Source organism: Phaethon aethereus (genome assembly GCF_964289735.1).
Source record: "Phaethon aethereus genome assembly, chromosome: 8".
In the NCBI taxonomy this organism is placed as follows: domain Eukaryota; kingdom Metazoa; phylum Chordata; class Aves; order Phaethontiformes; family Phaethontidae; genus Phaethon; species Phaethon aethereus.
This window is the reverse complement of record NC_138584.1, coordinates 7049942-7070890: the sequence shown is the minus strand read 5'-3', so window position 1 is coordinate 7070890 and position 20949 is coordinate 7049942. Positions and strand designations below refer to the sequence as shown.

Sequence of the window (20949 nt, the reverse complement as noted above, 5' to 3'; positions counted from 1 at the left end):
GAGCAGATTTTGTTTCTCAGCCCATTAAATGGTGAATGACCCTTCGCAACATCCTTCCCTGTCTGCTAAGTGGAAGCAAGTGCTGCAGGTCAGCCATTAGTGACAGAAATTGTTGATGGAGACTCCGTAGACTTTTAAAGTGCTTTATTCATGTTCCAGCATAAGCTGGGGAAATGGAGATGACTGCGAACAGCAGACACTCTTTGCTTTCATGTTGGCCTTGAAGTGAAGCTCCAGAAAGTGATTCTGCATCAGAGAAATGCAGTGTGCAAGGGTGAACTATCTGTCTTGGAGGAGCTTTGGGAACATGGACTCCTCTGGACTTTGTAATAAGCAAATCTAACTCTGAAGAGCAGGCTTCCCCCAAGCTTGCACCTGAGGAAAGAACTTGTCAGAGGATCATAGGAAATAGGATTTGAGGAGCCCTGAGAAGTCACCTACTTGAAACCCCTGTCCCAAGCTGTGAGTGATACTGCAGGTGGAAGTTGTGCTGTGTACGCTGTGCAAAAAATAGGGGCTCTCTGAGAGGCACCTGAGTGGCTCTCAGTACTGTGGCACCTCACGTCTGCAGGGATGCTGCAAGCAACCCCAGGGATTTGAGTGCATAGGTCCCAGACAGTGGGGGTGATTTGGTGTCTGAATCGGTTTGGACATTTCAGAAATCACAAGCTGGGGCTATTAGCTCTTTTAACACTGAGGTTGTGGCCTGGAAAAATGAGCACTAGGTTTAGTTTCCCAGCACTGCTGACACTTAAGCCTGAGAAATTAAAGCCTCTGCCTTGTGTCTAAAACAGAATGATACTGAACTCCTTAGAGAAGAGCTTTGGGACCTTCCCAGGAAGAGCTGAGCACTTGTACCAGGGGAATGATGCCATGTCCCGTTCTTATCCTCCTGCCCTCTCTATATGCTGCTGGATACAAGGCCAAACAGGCCTTTGCTCTGATCTGGGACAGCTGTCCTTCTGTCCCCGTGTTTGGAGCAGGGAAAATGTAAGTCTTCAGGGTGTTTGAATGTTGTGGGAACAGGTGCAATAGGGGACCTAAAAAACAACAGATCAGAAAACATATGGGACTGCCCCAGCTTTTAATTGACCTAATTGCTGTAGCTTCCACAAAGGTCTGCATGTTTGCCTAGTGTGTTGTTTCCGGTGCAGGCAAGCACCGGTCCCTGTGACAGAGTGCAGACACAGTAATGCTATCAGCAGCCCCTTCCTTCCCAGAAGGGGCCCAGGAGGCCAGACCACCTCCGTAAAATCCAGCAGGTGGGCCCAGGGTGCAGGTCCTCATGCCTAGACATACAGCCTACCTCTCCAAAGAGGTGCTATAGGCTTCTCTGGAGAGATAGTTGGCGTGAGGAATGGGTTTTGAAAGCTAACAAGGGTTATTACATCCCAGTGGTTTGACTTGTCTGCCTGTCCTCCACCAGAGGATGTTACTTGCTGATTGCTGCTGCAGGGGCCATGAGTCATTCAGGCTGCAGGTGGTCGTCTGATGAATGTATTGAGCCAGCTCACCTGCATGTTTGATGGCACAGTAAAACCACTAGGTATTTATGGAAAGAAATTGCATTCTGACTGGTGGAAAGAGAACACTCTAAATGCTCTTTGGTTAATGAGCACAACTGGGCTGTAGTCCTTTTTTCAAGACTTCAGACCAAGAGAAAGGGTAGTCAAGGACCTTTACTAACCTCTTTTAATACTCAGACAACAGTAAATTATTTTTACTTCAGAGTCACTCTTCCTCACTGAAAGTATTTGGAGAACAAAGTCATTCCCAGTTTAGTTAAACATTTGTCTTTTCATGGCACTGAATTGTAAATAAAGCTGTTGTCCTAAAAATACTACAGCTACCTCAAAGTTTCCTGAGGTTCAAAGATGTCCTCTAACAACAATCCTTGTGTTGTGCTGCAAACTGAAATTTGCAATCAGTTTTCCAGATGTCTGGTATAGAGTAGCCCAGCTGGCCAGCCTACTCTTTGTACGGGAGCAGCTATTCCCACATACGTGTTTCACTCCAGCAGAGCCTGGATCCTCCCTGAAGCTCATGAGCTGGGGACTTGAAGCATGGCAGAAGGAGTTGCCTTGAGAGGTGCAGAGATGATAGTAAGCGAGGAGGGAGAGTGCACTATCTGATGTGGGCACATCTTGTCTGGCCATCCAAGCCAAATGTTTATCACCTTTGGATTCACCATGCCGTCCAGAAAGCAAAACAGACGTGTAGTAGTGTTGGCAATCTCTGTAGGAACCTCCTGTCTGCCAGATTCTCTCTTCCTGCCCTCCCAGCAGGTGCCAGCTGGGTTTTTGCTTTCTTTCATCCTATGATCATGTTTCATCAAAACAAGCGCAGTCAGGGGATGCAGAGCCCAAAGGCTTACTAAAATTAGGTCTGATCTTTGGTCCTGTTTGTAAGTCATTTCTAGGCATGATGACGTCTGATATGCAAACTGGCTAAAATCAGGGTTTGCAAGTCCTAAGTGCAGCTATGTTTGTATTATTGTTTGCAAAGCCCTTTGGAGCAGCTGTGTGCCTGTTAGAAGAAAACGGCAGCACACAGGCTCAGATCAAAGAGCCCCCATGAAATAGATTTCAACAGACAAGCAGCCTACCTTAGCAAGCTAGCTGAAAAAGCAGGATCACCGGAGAGGCACTGTGGCTGTAAGTTTGACACAATCTAACCAGGTTCCATGCCCATGACTCAGTACTGGAGTCACAGGTTCACTGTGGAGATCTCTGGGTCTTCTGCAAAAACAACGAATGAACAAGATGTTAAGTCCCAATTAAGTTAATGGGGCTTAAACAAATCTTTCAAGTTGAATGTAGTGGTCTGTGTTTTAGTGGATCTGGATCTTGCTAAAGCTTCCCTTCCCCCTTCTTCCCATCAGAGCTACTTAAATAACAGTGGTTAATAAGGAAGATTTATGTACAGCAGTTCAAACCCCAAGGTGTGACCGGAATAGGTGTTTGGAATGGCTATACAAAATACCTTCAAAGAGATGATGAATAAGCAGCAGAAGCAAGAAGGGAGAGCAAAAATTGTGGTTTGTGCCTGTTTTGTAAACTTAGATCATGTAGGTTTTTGAGTGAAGAGGAAGTGTTGATGTTGGGTCTCTGGTTTGTCTGATTGCCTAAAATGCCATGGAAATCAGTGCCCATTGGTAGTGCTGTCCTCATACCTGGGCCAGAAGAGCATTCATTCAGTGCTGGATCTGAAATAACAAATCATCCCAACTCTGGTCCGCACTTTGGGCAATAAATTTGGTCTAGTTCAGGTCTTCCTGAAGACCTGGATGGCCAGCAGTGCTCCACCACACCTATGCTCAACATGCCTGTTGCAAAATGGGCTTCTAAATGGCATGAACCAAGGTGAAGCTGATCTTATTTTGCAGCAGCCTGGGTGTACCATGATACACCTCTGGTACAGAGTTCTCTGTTTTCCCTGCTACACGGTGTCCCCATATGCTGCTTGTGAGAAAGAAGAGGGTGTATGGGGTGCATCATGCTCAGGATGGGGATGGAGCTCTGGTCTAGCATATCTTTGTGAGAGCTGAAAGGGTGCAAGTTCAAAATAAATAAAAGGAGGCAATTCTCCACTCTTCATTCACTTGTCCTGGAGCTTGCCCTTCCAGCAGCTCCCTCTCTGCCCCAGGGAACACAGGGGAAATCCTGGTGGCAGCTCTGGCTTGGGGTAAGGGGCAGCTTCTGAAATGGGCTGCTTCCAGACTGTTAGGAGCTTTATAGGGCAAACCCAACATCTTAGACTTCACCTGAAAACAAATTGGGAATCAGGCCTAATGAACACGTTCCCAGGAAGCTTTGCAAAGCATGCTTTTATTGTGACTTTGACTATAAAGGTCTACAGCCTCTCATTTGATGATCAGACAACAGCATTTTTTTTTCCTCCTAACAAGGTTTCCTTAGAAATGGATCCACTGCTGAATCCCGAGTCTGCCTGGCATATTCCGGGGGACATCTGGCGTAAATTCTTCATTATTAGATTACATTAGTTGCAGCAATAATCATTCACATGGGATTATTACATCCAAGCTTGTCTCACTGCCTTTATCCTTTCACACATTGTCTTTCCTGGTTCCCCTTCAAAGGGCTGTTGTGAGTCTGTGTTGGAGCAAGAATTAACTCGTTAGTAATTTATGCATCATTTCCTCCAGCCACATGTATTTAGGGCAAGTTCAATAAAATATAATAAGGAAGCGAGTGGGTATTGTTACTGTGGGGCTGAAATAATTCCTTTGGTATCACTGTAAATCCTTCCCTCACATATGAAAACCTGCAGTACTGTCCATCATTAGCTTATTTTGCTAGGCTGTATCAACAGGACATTGATTTGGCTGTTTTGTGTGCTTGCAGAGTTCATGTCCTGCTACTTCTGCGTGCAGCCGTGCAAACTGCTCTGATTTTGAAAGAGCAGTGTTTCACAGCCTTTCTTCTGGCTCCTGTCATGTAATTAAAGCTGTGCCACGTAACACCGCAGATTCGTTTCTGGAGTGGCTCCCTGCTCTGGCATCTGCTCTGATATGTTAGGTCTGAGAAAGAAAAAGGGATAGCAAGAGGAATCCAAGCACTGCAGCTCAGGGCACAGAAATCTTGCTGTCTGTGGGAACTGGGGAGGCAAACCTGAGTGGATCCGAGAGGTCAGTGGCAGGTTCGAGAAGATCTGGAGTCCCTGACTAGGGACTGCTGGGCAGCCCTTCTGGGGTAAAAAAACCAGGAAGTTTGGATCCATCTCACCCACAGCAGTGTAAGGATGTTAACAGACGCAATACTTGTGGGGAGAAGAGACAGCAGAGCACGCTGGATTTCTGTGGCTCCTAAAGAGGTCCCTGAGCTGATGCCACAGCGTATCTTATGTTTCTTTTCTCACCTCCTGGCTCCAATCCAGACTACCCTGGAGGGTTTCAGCTCCATGAGAACTTGAGTTTGAGGAGTTTGTTGGAATTTCAGATGAAGAATTTCCTGAAAGTGCAAGCAAAAGCAAACCAGCAATTCAAAAATTCAAACCCTTGCTACCTCTGCCTGCCTGGACTCCCTGCGGCTGTTTCTCCTGCAGATGTCCCTGCAGTTGGCACTGATGTGGAAGGAAGGGGCTGTGTGGCCCACCTTGGCTTTAGCAATGCTCTGTCTCAGGGTATTAAAGCAATGCAGAGGCTCTGGTTGCTTAAAGTCTCTGAAAGGTTCTCCTTTCTCCAGAGTGATGTCTTGACATCATTCTGGGACCTACATGTTTTATTGTTGTAAATGTGGAGAAATCTAGGAGAGGATGGTGGTTAAAAATCCCGAGCAGGTCTGACTCACATCACAGAGGAATATTCTTTGTGCGGTTGTGCTGGGCTGGGCAGCACACAGTGTATGGGATGGGACACCGAAGTCAGAGCAATCCTGCCCTCCACAACCCCGGCGATGTTGACACAGCCTGAAGGGGAGTGCAGAAGAGATGATATCCTGAGATTATCAGTGCAGACAGGGGAGAGGAATGTTGTTTGCTTGTAGCTCTTCTCCATCAGGACTGGCAAAATCCAAACACGGAGGGAAGATGCAGGCAGACGCCCACACACGGTTTGAGAGTGTAACAGAGATAAGCAGGCACAGGGACAAAGCCAGCGGCTCTAACTTCAGCGCAAGAAAAAGTGGTCACAGCACTGGCCGGTTGGCTTCCGAAAGCCTTCCACATACAAGGGACTGTCCAGGTCACCTGCAAGCAGCTAGTGACGCTGCCCAGGACTGCGTACAGGACATTGCTCCTTTGTCACCTGCCCCCACAGTCCTCAGACAGCTTAGGTGAGGCAAAAGCCAGCTTTTTTGCCTGGTCTTACGCCTGGTCTCCACTGGAGTCCAGTGGCTAATACTGCCACCTTCTCAATGGCACGTTTTGTTATCAGATAGATTGTGTATGCTTGCAGATGACAGAAAAAAGACCAACTGGCAGGCAGCAGGAAAGCAGAACTGGGATGCATGCTCAGATGGGATGGCAGTTGTTTGCTTGGTTTTGTTCCATCAGGAGCCAGGGTTAGAAAAGAAATCACTTCCAGGAGATACTTTCTCAGCAGAGCCACTTTGGACCAACTCGTTTGCATTGCACAGCCTTTCCCAAGGAGCCTGTGCAGCTAGCCCTCCCCCCAGCATTGCAACACCTCCCGCTTTCCAAAGAGACAGGAGCCCAAAGAGCAAACACAGGAAACCCCAGCCCCGGTCAAGGTCTGGGAGGTAAATTTGTAACTTAGAACAGGTCGTGAGGATGCTGCTCTGTAATGTGTAAACACGCCTTTCTTTCTCCAACAGCCCAGCACAGCTGAGAGAGCTGATCCCAAACCTCCCTTCATGGTTGAGTCCACTGAAGAGACAGGACGCAGGTTGGAAATGCAGCCGGGCACACAGGCTCCTTATTCCCTGGAGACGGGCTCCTTCCCACACTTCTGTAAGTCCTTGCCCTGACGCCATGCGGATCGGCTGTGCCAAGCAGCACTGCGAGCTCAGCTGTGGATTGGGCAGCTGCACAGAGGGATGGCAGGACACCTCTGTGGCCATCGCCAAGAGCAGTGGGGGCTTGCCCAGCCTCCTGGGCATGCTACTCCTGTAGCAATAGGCACCGAATGAACGGAGCCTTCATGGGAGTTTAATTCAGGCACAGGTTTTGGAAAGAAACCCTCGTAGCACTGTGCTACACTCTCCATTGCAGGAGGGAAGGCTCAGTTTAGACACAGGGAAAAGCCATTTAACAGGGGTGGTAGAGATGTGATGGGACAGCTGGGCTGGGGAAGGAGGTGGCAGCTCTGCTCCTGAAGGTTTCTGGTCTGATTTGGGACAGGAAGCTGTATGAGATGAGGTTGCCAGGTCCCTTCCAGATCTGTTTTCTCTGAGCCTGTGCTTTCCTTCTGCAACAGAGGGAAATAAGAATAAGAATGTCCAGGTCATGGAAGGGGATACTGTATTTACAGATGAGGACTGCAATGGCTTATACCGAAGGAGTTCTGGGGATCAGCTCATAAAGGTTAACAAAGGACGGATGGAAGTTATATGTAAAGCTAGTCAGGAATTTTCCATGAGAATAATACTTTTAATACAGTGATGTTTCTCCAAAAACTGAAGCTCTCTCTGGAAAATACCGATTTTGTCAAATATATTAAATATGTGTGTGTGTATGTACAGAAAGAGAGAATTCCACTGGGAAAATGCATAATGGTCTAATTAATTTCAGATCCCTTTCAACCTAGTTTGTGTTTTGAACTGACCCAATGTATTTCACTACCTCTGCTGCTTATGAGCTCTTTCTTTGCAATATATATAACAATATCCTGACCAAAATGAATATATTTACTTGTGTTTATATATTTCCAAGTCACATACAATCTAAAACAACTTCTCTTGCTGCTTTTGTCGTAAATATGTCACATATTCTTATCAAGTTTAATGAGCATCAGCAGATAGACTGATTCCTGTATATCAGGTAAACCAGTGGTACAACACTCGTATTGATCCAGTCATGCAGAGTCACCTTTGCACCAGGGTCGAACCCTGGGAATTGAAACCCACCTGTTTTGGGCAGAGAGGGCAGGGATTGTTCCCAAAAGGCCAGGAAAGTTAACTGAGTGCAAACAGGCAGGCAGCAAGCTGAAATGACACGGCATCAGGCAGTGGGTAGGCATTTGCTGGCTCTGGCTTGAGCTTGCAGTGAAGTTGCTTTCCCCTCCTCTTTGACTCCATTCCCTTGGCGGCTGTGCATGGCTGTCCTTGGTGGGTATTGGCAGCCTGTGGGGGCACAGCAGGGCCCCTGCCATTGCTGATGTCTGCCCCAAAGGCATACTTGCTGGTGTCCAGGACTCACCCAGCTGGTAGCAGCTCTGAGTGTGGCAAGGGGCTGCCAAATCCCTCCTGTAGTCTGGAGTCAAACCACCTGTGAGGCACACAAAGAGCCTGTGGGTTCAAATCCTTCCTCTGAGCCAGGCTAAGGGGAAGCGGACTTTGGGAAAAGGCAGGACAGAGCTAGGCAGGAACTTGAAAGCATTTTGGAAAAGACACCTAGGCTTGTGCCTGCTGGTAGTGCTGGCATACAGATCCCTGCATGAAGCTGTGGGGAGCTGGTGCCATTCTGGTGAGATTTCTGTAGTGCCACACAAATGGGAAGGTGATGCATGGCTCTAAGACATCTTTGGTACATTTCTGTGTTGGCAGAACCCATGTTATAACCACCTGGGGCATTGAGGAATCATTGTAATTTTTAAAAATTCTATTTATTTATTTTTACAAGTACTCCAAACCCTCAAGATATCTGGAGTCTAAATTGCTCCAAGGGTGAGGGGAGTTCGGGTCAAATTCCGTCAGTTTTGGAAGATTCCCTGGCTTTTTACTGGGGTGATTCACTTTATCGATGAGAAACTGCCAGCAAATGCCTGGATGCTGACAGCTCTATTTCCTGCAGAAACCTGGACAAATAGGTACGCATGTAAGCGAAGGACAGAAAGAAAATTATGTTCTAGTCTCAAGAGATCTAAAAAGCTCATCTGGGTCACGAGGGCCAGAAAGGCATCCATCCCACTAGGCTGCTCTCATCCCACAGGATGAAGGAGGGCTGCACAAGAGCTCTGCCTGGTGCTTAGCCCCAGTCTCAGTTTCAGGCTTACACCCCAGACGCTGTTTTCTGGAAGCAATCTTCAAAGGATTTGTCAACAGCTACAGCCAACAGAGGCCAGAGTTGAAGTCTAGCGTGTGCTGCCAAAACCCGCTTGCAGGTACTCACAGGTTAGCCCCTTCACTCTGCATCTGTCAATAAACTGAGCACCCTTCCCACCCTGACTTTTCCCAGCTGACCTTTTTAAGCACGGTTGCAGGTTCTGCCCGATCTTTCCTTTTGACAGCTCTGAAGATTCATTCCGAACTTTGCGGAGGCAATTGGTTTACAGGAGGGATCGGCAACCTTTCATGGGTGCAGGGCTAGCCTGCCTTTGTCTTCCTCAAAGACAAGCTCACGCATGCCTGAAAACACTGGCAGGGAGCTGGGAGATGCTGCCTTTACAATGGACAAGATGGTCCCCTTCAGACAGTGGGCTTGGAGATGGCCTTTGCACGAGAAAGAAATTTCTGTTTTGAAGTCAGGGAGCTGGGACTTTCATATAACTCCAGTGACCTTCTAGGGAGAAGACTTTTAATTGCTGGACCAACTCTTTGCAGCAGACAGGAGACACTAAAAGCCTGATTATCTGATGAGAAGGAGGTTTCTCCTAGGCTAGACCTAGAGTGTTGTAGCAGGCATTATGGCAGTGACAGCAGCAGGGAAAAGGGTGGGTGGGTGTTTGTTGCAGGTGTTTTGAGTCTTCTCTTGATCTATTTCATCTGAAAGCTCAAGGGCTTTTTTACCCAGAGGATGAGGCTGGAGAGTGGTTTGGAGTTAGATTTCTCATCTCTTGCTGTGATCCTGCCTGCTTTCTCTGTTACTCCTGCTGCAGTAGGTTGTTGGGGTGATTCCGAAGTTGAGCTGAATAGTCCTCACCATGTGCCTTGTGTGATGTCTGGCTCTGCTCTTCCTGTAAGTCCCTTGCTTGTGCTAGCAATATCCTACTGCCAAGCAGCTGCTGCCTCCCTGGGGAGGGGTGCTGGGCTGCCCTTGGGAATGGGAGAGGATGGGGCAGCAGGGTGCTCTCTCAAGGCTCATCCTTGTGTGTGACAATGAGGGCAGAGAGGAAATCTCTGGGAAAATGCAATAAATGAGAGTAAAACTAAATATGCCAGGATGGGGAGGCACAGTGTGGTGTAGTGGTGCATTGCTGTGCTCTGCAAGTAATGATGTGTAAGGTCTTCTCTATCTGGGTGATATGAGCTGTCTGGAGTTAGTTTCCTCTGTGCTTTCTCTTGTGGAGGAGCATCGCATAGGCATGAGCCTGAAAAAGCCAAGCAGTGAAGTGATGGCTCTGATGTGCTAGGGTGCGAATGCCTGCCCTGTCCTTGTTGTCGGTGGCTGCTGAGCATGGCTCTTGCCTCAGATGGGCCCTGCTGCCCTGTGGGTTTTCTGCAAGGCTCTTGTTTGCGTTCCTGTTACGGCTTTTTAACAGGAAGCCTTTGACATGGTTCTGTCAGAAATCACTCTCACCTTGGCCTGCCTTTTCCAAGCTTTTTCCAGAAATGTTGTTAGATCTTGAATGAGACATTTTGGGGCCAGGTCTTGGATGGCCCATTACTTGCGAGGGATGTCAGAGGTGGTGGCTGTGGTGTGGGGAGGCCAGGCTGCTTCCACACCCACCTGGCAGAAGTCCTATGCTGTCTGGAGTCTTGCAAGGGCTTCATCTGTACTTTTTGGCATAGCTTATATTACTGTGGTTATATATATATATTTGTTACTAGAGTAAAGCCTCTGTTTTCAGTGCTTTGAGAAAAAGAGGTATTACACTGAAAATCTAGTTGGAGAAGCTGCGTTCAGAGACCAAGAGAGACTTGGGGGTGGATTCTCCTCTTGTTGGCACCAACCCTGCTGGGCTTGAGGGCACAAAGTCGAAGTGCACAAGGAATCTTAGTCTCCTAAAAAACAAACAAGATCTGAGTTTGCAGTCCCCTGGTACCCTAGGGATTATGTGGTACGTCTGCTGCAAACCCAGAGCAGATGAAATGGGGAGTTTGGCTGTTGCGAGGTGCCCGCTCACTTCTTCCCCTTGGGTCTGTCTCCTTGGGATGCCCAGCCGAAAGGAGGGCATCAGAGCAAAGATGCCTCAGGCTGGGTGCTGGGTGCCATGCTTGCTGGTCCTTGGCATAGGAGCTAGCGAGGTTACAGGAGGATACAGCAGTGTTTTGGGAGGAAGGCTGCCTTGGTGTCTGGCTGGCCCTTGGGGCAGCAAAGGGGTTAAAGCCCAGCCATTCTGCCCAATCAGTCTGGCTTGCCTGTAATAACCAATTAACAGAGTGTAATTGTGCAAATCCATATGTGGCAGTAATTACCAGGGAGATTAATGGATTCCTTCCTTTCTGAGTGGACCCCCCCCCCAGCTTGCCAGCGTCCCCCCGCTACCCGAAAGGACTCGGTGAGGGGGTGGGGGGAAAGCAGGACCTGCTCTTCCCTGGATACTCTGTGATGAAGCTGAGGGGACAGGGAGGCCCCATGGGGACTGCCCGGTGCTTGTTTAAATAACCCTTTTCATCACCCTGCATTTCCTTACATACAGCTCGCTGCTCCCTGGCTCAGACCCGGCCTCCCGAGGACAGTTCGTGCCCAAGCTTGCTGGTGCCCCGGCTGCCGTGTCCCTGCCCTCCCTATTGTCCATTCATTCCCTGCTCCCCTTTCCCCTGTTTAGCCCTAATTGCCGCAGAATATCGCGTTTGTTTGCCCTCTTCTTTTGTAGCTTTGTTATTTTAGTTGCAACGGGTAATCCAGCAAACTGTTAAAGGCATACATGAGGCGAGGAGGAGACAGCAGGGTGCTTGGGGCAGGTTTTCAAGCCAGGCAATGCGGTTGCATTTGGGGGATGGTAGCTTGCAGGCAGGCTGGGCCTGCCACATCCTGTGGGACGAATTTTCTTAGGGATATATGGCCACAGAAGCAAAACATGACCCTGGAACAGGTAAATACCATCCCCTCCAAATACACTGGGTGGGGAAACAGGGCACTGAGTCCTGCCGAGGGAGAAAAGGGTGCATTTGGGGACCTGTCCCCTGGCAGGTCTCCACCTGGGCAGCATGGGTTCCTCCACAGTTTCACCAGCACCTTGGGCATGCGAGATACAAAATTGCCTGTCCCACTCGGCAGCCCTGTCCAGCCTGCCTCTGCATGACACACAGGTCTGAGCCCTGCTGACCCATGGCACAGAGGGAGCTGGGAAGAGCTCGGCCCTGTTTCTGTGCTGGGCCATGATCCCTGTCCCTGACAGATAGCTCATGTGGAGAGTCAGCCCACAGGGAGGGCTGATGTGCTGGCTGGGGAGCCGTCCATCTCCGGCCGCACGCACAGGGCTGCAGGTGCCTGGGGGCGGCTGTGCTTGCTCAGCTGGGGATGGGGCAGGTGGCTGGGGAGCCAAGTGCCCTTTAGAGCCTGGGATGGCAGGGAGCGATCACATCACATCTCACATCAAGCATCCTCGCTGCCTTCCTCATCAGGCCAAAAAAGTGATGCTGGGGTTTGAACCTGGCCCTATGTGTTTTTTTTAATATATATATATATATTTTTTTTTTTTTTTTACCCCCTGTGTGTACACTGGGACTTGGACTTGAAGCAGGCCAGAGCTGTGTGGGCTGGGTCAGAGCATTCTGTGGTGTAAAAAGCAGCCCCATGGAGCCAGGCCAAAGGTACCTCTTGCAAATGGTGGATAGGTTTTGGGAGACTTTTGCCTAGAGGTGGTGGGAATGTACAGAAAGGTGCATCTTCCTAGAGGACCAGGAGAGGTGAAGAGCCCTGACAGTGGTACTGCTTTTGGCTCTCCTTGCTTGGGGTCCTGGGAGCCAGCCTGTACTGATAGCTCAGTTTCCGTCTAGAAGGAGGCACTGGGGCAGCTCTGGGTCTTGCAGATGGGATGGTTTTGTTTGTCAGAGAGCTGTGTCCATTGGTGTCAGCTGAGGTCCTTTACTGTTTTAGCTCTTCGTTTCACCTGACCAAGGGTTCATCAATACTCATCTTCCCTTGTCGCTGTGTCATCCTAGGTTAGAAGTTATGTGTGCAAAGCACAGCATTTAAATGTGTCTCCTGGGCCTGGTCTGCTTGCAGGAGCTTGAAGTAGCTTGTGTCTTGGGGGAGCAGCCTTCTTAGAAAGCTTCTCACCTGGCACAGGGGGATTCAGGGAAGTATTTGGGGCACTGAGGGATGTGTCTTGCACAATTTCTGGCATGCTTGAATTGTTGGGTCTTTGCTGCTGTGGACTTTAGGTCCCATGGCTGCAGGATTTAGTGGGTAGGTATGATTTAAAAGCCTTGTTAATGACATGAGCCAGGGGAGACTGATTTGTGTGCATATGGCTTGGCTCTTACCTGTCCAAAGTTCCCTGTGCAACAGCCCTTGGTGTGTGTTGACTCTCAAACTGTGCTTGGGAACTATCTGATGGCAAGTGCCAGGGACCGTGTTTACAACCAGCAGGATAGACCCTAGGCCCACGTCCTGGTGCTGGTAAATTTACTGGTATAGATTAACCTTTGGGACTGTGCTACTAGTCTAGAAAACTTAAGACCTGAAAAGGGACTAGGCTCCAGATTTTTTTTAAGAGTAGTATGTCTGGCTAGCACAGGAGACAGCTCTGTGTTGAAGAAGCTGCTCTGGGATCTTCAGGTCTTGCTTTAATGTGTAATGTGCAGGTTTCTTAAAAAGTCAGCACACGTCAGGGCACTGCCAGTACTGCATTGCTGTGCCTACATTATCCCAGGCTCTTTCTCTGCTTCTGCTGTGCAGAAGCTGCTCCTTCCACTCAGAGGCTTGAAAGGACAGGGCCAAAACATGTGGCTGTGGGCAGGTGCTCACTTCTTTCTCTACTGGGAAGAGCTTGGGGGGCAGAGACCAGATATTTAACAGTGCCAGCAAATGTCATTCCACATACCTGCAAACTCTTCATGTGTTTGCTCCTTGCTGCTGTGCTGTCTTGGCTCTGTGTGGTGTAGTCTATGCCTGTCTTGATACAGGGCTGTTCCTTTCTGTGCGGTACAGGGAATTTTATCATGCTTACATGGCTTTAAATACTGGTGGAGTTTCCATTTGGTGCAGGGAAACATGGCTTTTGGGAGGAGAATATGTTTGAAACGCAGTGGAGGTCATTGATAAGGAAAGGAATGCTCCCTGTAGCTGCCTCCCTACCTGCCCTTTGGCTGCGCAGGTGAGTGAAGGGTTTTAAACAGCTTCTACAGGTAAACATTGAGAGGAACCAATCTCATGGGAGATTGTTTTGGCTGAGTTTCATGTTCTGTTTGTCTCCCTTTGGCTGCCACTGAAAGGTGAGTCCCAGGGGAAGGATGGCCACTGGAACAGGGTAAGGGATGTGTGTGTCTGTCAGGGCAAGGCAAAGAGATGGCTCAGCCCCATGAATGTCAGATAGACCAGGCTGGCAGAGTCTTGAACTGATGTTGTTGGTTGGATTGATAGAGAGATGTGGTGGGTTGACCTTGGCTGGATGCCAGGTGCCCACCAAGCAGCTCTATCACTCCCCTCCTCAGCAGGACAGGGGGGAGAAAATACAATGAAAGGCTTCTGGGTTGAGATAAGGACAGCGAGAGATCATTCACTAATTAGTCATGGGCAAAGCAGACTCAACCTGGGGAAATTAGTTTAATTTATTACCAATTGAATAGGAGTAGGATAATGAGAAAGAAGCACAAATCTTAAAACACCTCCCTCTCACCTCTCCCTTCTTCTTGGGCTCAGCTTCACTCCCGATTTCTCTACCTCCTCCCCCTGAGTGGCACAGGGGGATAGGGAGTGAGGGTTGCCATCAGTTCATCACGTTACCTCTGCTGCTCCTTCCTCTTCAAAGTGAGGATTCCTCATGCTCTTCCCCAGCTCCAGCCTGGGGTCCCTCTCACAGGAGACAGTCGTCCAGGAACTTCTCCAATGCGAGTCCTTCCCACAGGCTGCAGGTTTTTTAATGAACTGGTCCAGCCTGGGTGCCTTCCATGGGGTGTCATCCTTCAGCAACAGACTGCTCCAGCATGGGTTCCCCATGGGGTCAGAAGTCTTGCCAGCAAACCTGTTGTAGTGTGGGCTCCTCTACCCATGGGTCCACAGGTCCTATCAGGAGCCTGCTCCAGTGTGGACTTCCCATGAGGTCACAGCCACCTTTGGGAAATCCCCCGCTCTGGTGTGGGGTCCTCCCCAGTCTGCAGGTGGAGATCTGCTCCAGTATGGAGCTCCATGGGCTGGAGGGCACAGCCTTCCTCACCATGAGCTTCACCACAGGCTGCAGGGGAATCTGCTCCGGTACCAGAAGCCCCTCCTCCCCCTCCTCCTTTGCAGACCTTGGTGTCTGCAGAGATTTTGCTCTCACATTCTCACTCCTCTTTCCTGCTGCAGTTGCTGTTGCACAGCAACTTTTCCCCTTTTTAAATGTGTTCTCCCAGAGACGCTACCACCATCGCTGATGCTCAGCCTTGGCCAACTGCAGGCCTGTCCTGGAGCCAGCTGGCATTGGCCCTATGGGACACAGGGGAAGCTTCTAGCAGCTTCTCACAGAAGCCACCCCTGCAGTCACCCTGCTACCAAAACCTTCCCACGCAAACCCCGTACAAGAGATGATCGCAAAATGAACCTGTTGGTTTTCCGTGAAGTGGAAAACCACGTGGCTTAGGGGACAGACCCAGGCTATCAAGAGTGGAGTTTGTCTGAGCTACCAGTGGAGGCAGAGGCAGTGAGGGGTAAGGCAAGGTCTTTGTACCCCACCCCTTCTCCTGTCGTCTTACTGTTGTTTAATGAAAGGTATCTTTGGGTTCCAGCTCATCTTAAATGCATTTTATGCCTGACGTGCTTGGGCTGTGAGACTTGGTTGTGTTTCATTTTTTCCAATTGTCACACCTAGTCTGTGTCTCTGGATCCAGTATTTGTGGAGAGGCTACACAGGCATGTCTCTGCAGCATAGCATCGAACAGGGTGTGTCTCTGGGCAAAGTTGTGGTCTGGTTTATTGTTTTGAGGGGGGTGTGTGTTTTGTTTTGCTTTGTGTCCCCCCGTCCCTGATGACTCAGAGGCATTATTGGTGTGAACTGGGGGCTTACAGTGTGCAGGGTTGCTGGATCAGAGTATTTGGAGCAATGGAAACTTGTTCCAAAACTTGCTTGAAACTCAGTGGAGCTCAGGAGAGCCGTCCCCAGGAAGCTCATGTCATTACAGAATGAGACCTTTGTGCATTAGAGGAGACAAAAGTGTTGGGAAACCTGCCTCTCGCTCTTTAATGCAGACACACTTGAGTTCTGGCTGTATTCAGTTTCCTTACCTGCTTGCAGGGGACCCAGTGGACAGGCTGAAATCTACTGGCAAAGGGTTAATGGAGCCAGTGGCATCTAAAGAATTGGAGCAGAGGTGGGATCAAGGTGAGCTTCCTGGCTCCTGAGGAGCTGTGAGCATCCTATGCAAGGGGCAGCAGCCCCACCATCCCACCATGGCTTATAGAAAATGCCATAGAATGCTTATAGAAATGGCGCTCAGTCCAGATCAAAAATATCTGTGGCCATGTGATGCAAAGTGCTAATCTGGTGTACATGCCTTCTTCAGATCTTTTTAAATGGTAGTAATGTGCCAACTTGATAAGGCAGACTTCACCCTGGATCAGATACCCTGGGCCAGAGAGCAGATTGTATTGTAGACATAAAAGTACAGGAGAAACAGGACTGATTCAGTGAAAGCCGGAGTGCTCGCTATTGCATTGGTGTGACAGCGTGCAGTCAGATGCTTGTACCTGATCCAGGCAGGGCTCAGTGGAGAAACCCAGTGTGAGCAAGCTTGAAGCTGTTGTCTTGCTTGCTTGGAGAGAGCATGGGTTAGAAATCCAAAGGTACATGCTGATCTCCCCTCTCCTGTGGCAGGATACAGGGGGCCTGGGATGAGGTGTCGTATGATAGATATCAACTTTGTGGACTTTCAGGGCCTGGCTGCTGTGGCTGGGACCTTGGGGACCAGGCTGTGGCTGGTGATGGCTACTCTGCTCTCAGTCATGAAAGTGTTGGTGCTAGCCCCTGATGTGAAGATGTTCCTCTTGGATGCTTCCAAGACTTTCTCCCCTGAGAAAGGAGCTACTCAGAGCAGAAATAACCCCTGTTACCTTGAACTCCAAGATATCCACATTTGCCTGTCTGGTATAAATAGACCATCTGAGGCAGCTAGATGTGATGGAGATTGACAGGTTGTCTCTAGAGTTTTGCACTGCTGAAGCAGGATGAAATGTAAAAGCACAAACATGGGGACGCACAGTGAGAGTAGCAAGCAAAGCCCCCAGCTGCACAGCAGGCTGTGGCATCTGCCATGGGGGATGCAGCTGGGAGCCCTTTGTGGCCTTGTGCAGGGCAGTGTTGTGGCAAGACCTTCCCCACCCTGTGCTGAGCTCTGGTGGCCATCAACACATGCAAGGCCCAGCAAACACCTTGTATAGCTGGATAGCTGGGCTGTCCCCTGTCACCTGTGTACCACTCAGTTCAGGCCCTTGCCAAGGAGTCTGCTCACAGAAACCCAGGTTTCCCAGCAAAAGAGAATGAAGAACTGGAGCAGGATCCAGGAAAAAAAAAAAGACTTTAAAAAAGTTTTCCAGGAGTTCTGCAGAGAGAGGTGGGGGGGACCGAGTTTGTTTCTGGGTAGTCAGAAAAGCCCTGAAATCCCTAGTTTTCTGTTACTGAGGGGCTGTTTTTTAAGAATCCCTCTCCCTACAAGTAATAATGCAGGGTCAACCTGGTCAGGGAACCATACTCTGGAGTACTGCATCCAGCTCGGGAGCCCTTAGCACAGGAAAGACATGGACCTGTTGGAGCGGGTCCAGAGGAGGCCACAAAATTGATCAGAGGGGTGGAACACCTCTCCTATTAAGAAAGGCTGAGTGAGTTGGGGTTGTTCAGCCTGGAGAAGAGAAGGCTCTGGGGAGACCTTATTGAAGCCTTCCAGTACTTAAAGGAGGCTTACAAGAAAGATGGGGACAGACTTTTTAGCAGGGCCTGTGATGATGGGTAATGGTTTTAAACTAAAAGAGGGCAGATTTAGACTAGATCCAATGAAGAAATTTTTCACAATGAGGGTGGTAAAACACTGGAACAGGTTACCTAGAGAGATGGTAGATGCCCATACCTGGAAACATTCAAGGTCAGGTTGGATGAGGCTCTGAGCAACCTGATCTATTTGAAGATGTGACTAGATGGCCTTTAAAGATCCTTTCCAATCAAAAGTGTTGAAATATTTCATTTCCTCTGAGAAATGGTGGTTGTGGGAAAATGGCAAAATTGCAGGCAGTGACATGGGCTGTGTCTTCTAAGTTTTCTGAGAACTTTTTTCAGGAGATGAGGAACTCTTGGTCGTCAGGGTATAGTTTTCTTTGAAGGAAGGTAACCTAGCTGTTTTCAGGCATTTTGCAGAAATCTCAACTTCACATTGGGTGTACAGCAGGGTTAAAGAGGGGCTTGCATTTAAATGACAACCCTGTAGGTCCTCTGGCACTCTGATTGGGAAGTTTACTTGCAGGCTGGTATCAAAGAGGTATCAAGTGAACCTGTTCTTTACCTGGCCTTTGAAAGCCCCTTGCTGAACACCAAATGAAATGTCAAAGTAGACTTAGTTGAAGAGCTGAGTATTCATTTCCCTCCAAAATCTCCTCTGGACATGAGGGCCTTTTGGTCAGAGACCTGCCTTGGGATCTGAGTGACTTTAGCACTTACCAGTGGAACTCCTGGCTTCATTCAGTCCTCATCCAACCTGGAATCTTGGTTTTATAGCCCAGTTTGCTGCCTTGCACCACTGACAAGAGAAGTGAAGTGCTTACCTTGTAGTGCAGAGGGATGTGTGACCCTCCCAGTTGCAGTATTGTGGTTCCTTTTTTGTCTCTGATCTTTATTCCAGCAAAGCTATAAAAGGTGGAGTGACTTGTCTGAAAGGAGGCAGGGAGCTAGGAACTCCCAAACCCTGAGCAAGCACTCTATTGACTCATCCATTGCTTCTTGACACAATGCGTGCCCAAACTTCTCTCTGGTGTAGCATAAATCTCATGTATTATGGGCTTGCTTATTCCCTTGTGAACCCAACCCAAAGCAATGGATGCTTTTGACAAAAAAAAAATTTTAGAGTGTCCAAATGGATTTTTTTTTTTGATCCACCTTCCCAGGAATACTTTGCTGCATGCTTTTCCATGATGCTACCGCTGCTGACCTTTCTGCTCTGGCAAGGGGCAGTCGCTGGGAAGCACATAGGCAGTGATTCTTCACGGTTACAAAGGCTGGGATTGTTGGCAGCTTGACGCCCCAGAAAGTGTCTAATTGACTTGACTCTCTCTAGCTGGGCTCCGAATGGCTTTTCTGCCTCAGGATATCTCAGCATTATAGTGGACCTGTTGTTTTTGCTTCTCGCATGATATTAAAAAGTGCATTGTTGGAGCAGAAAGCGTGAGTCAGAACGGATGTGTGGAGGGAGCTGCCTGTTGCCCCGTGAATGAGTGCCAGTGCAGAGGAGCAAAGCGAGACGGGGTCACCTGCCATCCGCAGTTAGGGGCTGAAAAGTTTCTTGGAGTATCCCAGAGAATGAGCTTGGTTCGATGGTATAGATGACACTTCATATTCAGAAACGGACAGATGTAAACCTGCCCTCTGCATCTCAGATAGGCAGCATTAGCATTAAAATATCTCCTGGAGTTATTTTTGCAATGTTTGTCCATTCCAATGCATCTCCAGTGTGGACTTGGTCTCAGGTGCCCTCTGGGCTGGACAGAGCCCTTGCTCAGGTATCTCTGTCACCCTGTCATCTGGCACCAGTGCCTGGGAGCATCTCACCCTGCATCTGTGTCAAAATGTGCTTGTGCTTCTGCTGGTGCCTGCCTGGGGAGGTAATTCCCTGGAAGGAGTGGGCAGCTGGGCCCTGCAACCAGCAAAGCTGCTGGAGGTGCTTAGGCAGGCATAAGAGGATTTGGTGACACCGCTGATTAGTGTCGAGGGTCTCATTACGGTGCTGGTAATTGAAGGTCTCCCAAGGTTTAAACAGGCTGGGAATTATCTGCCCTCAGAGCCTGCTCTTGGCTGCATGGGACAGTGCTTTCTGCAAGGTAGGCAGTGCCCTCCCTGGAGCAGGCTGGGACTGGGGATGGTGCCCAGTGCCCTCCAGATCCTGGGGAGGGGACCCATATTGTGTGGCAGCCATGGGGCTCAGGGGGAGATGGGAAAGGCCTGGGGAGAAGGAGAGGGTGGGCTCTGTTACTGCAGGTGTCTTTGTGGTGATGCTGTTTGAATACGCTGCTGCTGGTAATTGCATTAGCCTGGTGGGGCTCTGGGGCTAATTTTATTAGCTTGGTGTCTGTGGTTATTGCTTTACAAGAGACAGTGGTGAGAAAGGACAGGGCTGGGTGGGGAAGGGCTGATGCAGTAACTGCCTTCCTCTCCATCTCCAGGGAATCATAGGGGGCACCTTGCTTTTGGTGACAAGTCTTGCCTGTCCCAGGCCAATGCCAACCAGTACAGCAGATAGATGAGGCTGGTTCAGTCTATCAGTTAGCCTGGAGAAACCCAGCTGCCAGTCCCTGCTCTGCCACTGACTTCCTGTTTGGCCCTGAGCATGCCACCCGGTGTCCATGTGTCCTCCCTCGGAGGCAAGCAGGGAGGGCAATGGGCATTTTGGCTCCTGGGGCACTCAGCCTGGTAGTCCCTGTTGTACCTCACTAGCCATGTGAAGGGAGCCCTGGCTCTAATGCCAGCACCCCATGGGCAGAGGGTTTTCTCTGGGACTTTGTAGCTCTGAAGCAGCTGTCAGGAGGAAGATGCATGTGCAGCTATAAGGTTATGAGGACTGCAGCCTTTTTGTTTGCCTATGCTGTTGCCACATGTATGACCATAGGGTGCCTCTGCCTTTAAATAGAGATGGGATAGGGAACTGATGGGTTTCTTGGTCATGTTTGGTGTTTTCCTTGTTCAATCCAACGTGCAAGGAAAAGGGACTGTATTTAATCTCTAGCTTTCCTGGCTCTGGGGCAGGGTGGGAGAAGATGATTCCACTTTGGGCCTTCACATGTTTAAGATCTGTCTCCAGAGACCAGCATCTCTAAAGGCTTGGTGGAGTAGTACTGGGAGGTCTTTGAGATGCTATTCCAACACACTGCTGAAACATTGGCTGCGCTACAGTGGCCTTGTAGTGAGGGGGAGGTGAGCGAGTCAGGGTCCCCAACACAACGTTAGCATCTCAGTTGGCTTGAATTAGTACTGCTTTGTCGGGAGTCCGGCTCTGACCGATGCCCCCCAAGGTGTGGCTGCTGGATGGCAGTGGCAGCACTAAGTCCCGTCTGGGTGCGGCATGGCAATGGTTTTCCTTACTAAAATAACAG

At 49.3% G+C, this 20949-nt stretch overlaps 1 protein-coding gene across 1 annotated transcript in view; it reads left to right on the top strand.

Annotated features, from left to right (window-relative positions):
• Window positions 1-6332: 6332 nt before the first annotated feature.
• RXRG (retinoid X receptor gamma) overlaps window positions 6333-20949 on the top strand; it is a gene marked incomplete at its 5' end in the record, with an annotated part of 40577 nt that continues 25960 nt past the window's right edge. Inside the window, one exon of the mRNA XM_082002611.1 lies at window positions 6333-6429. Coding sequence (XP_081858737.1) covers window positions 6333-6429 — 97 coding nt within the window. The remainder of the gene's footprint in view (window positions 6430-20949) is intronic.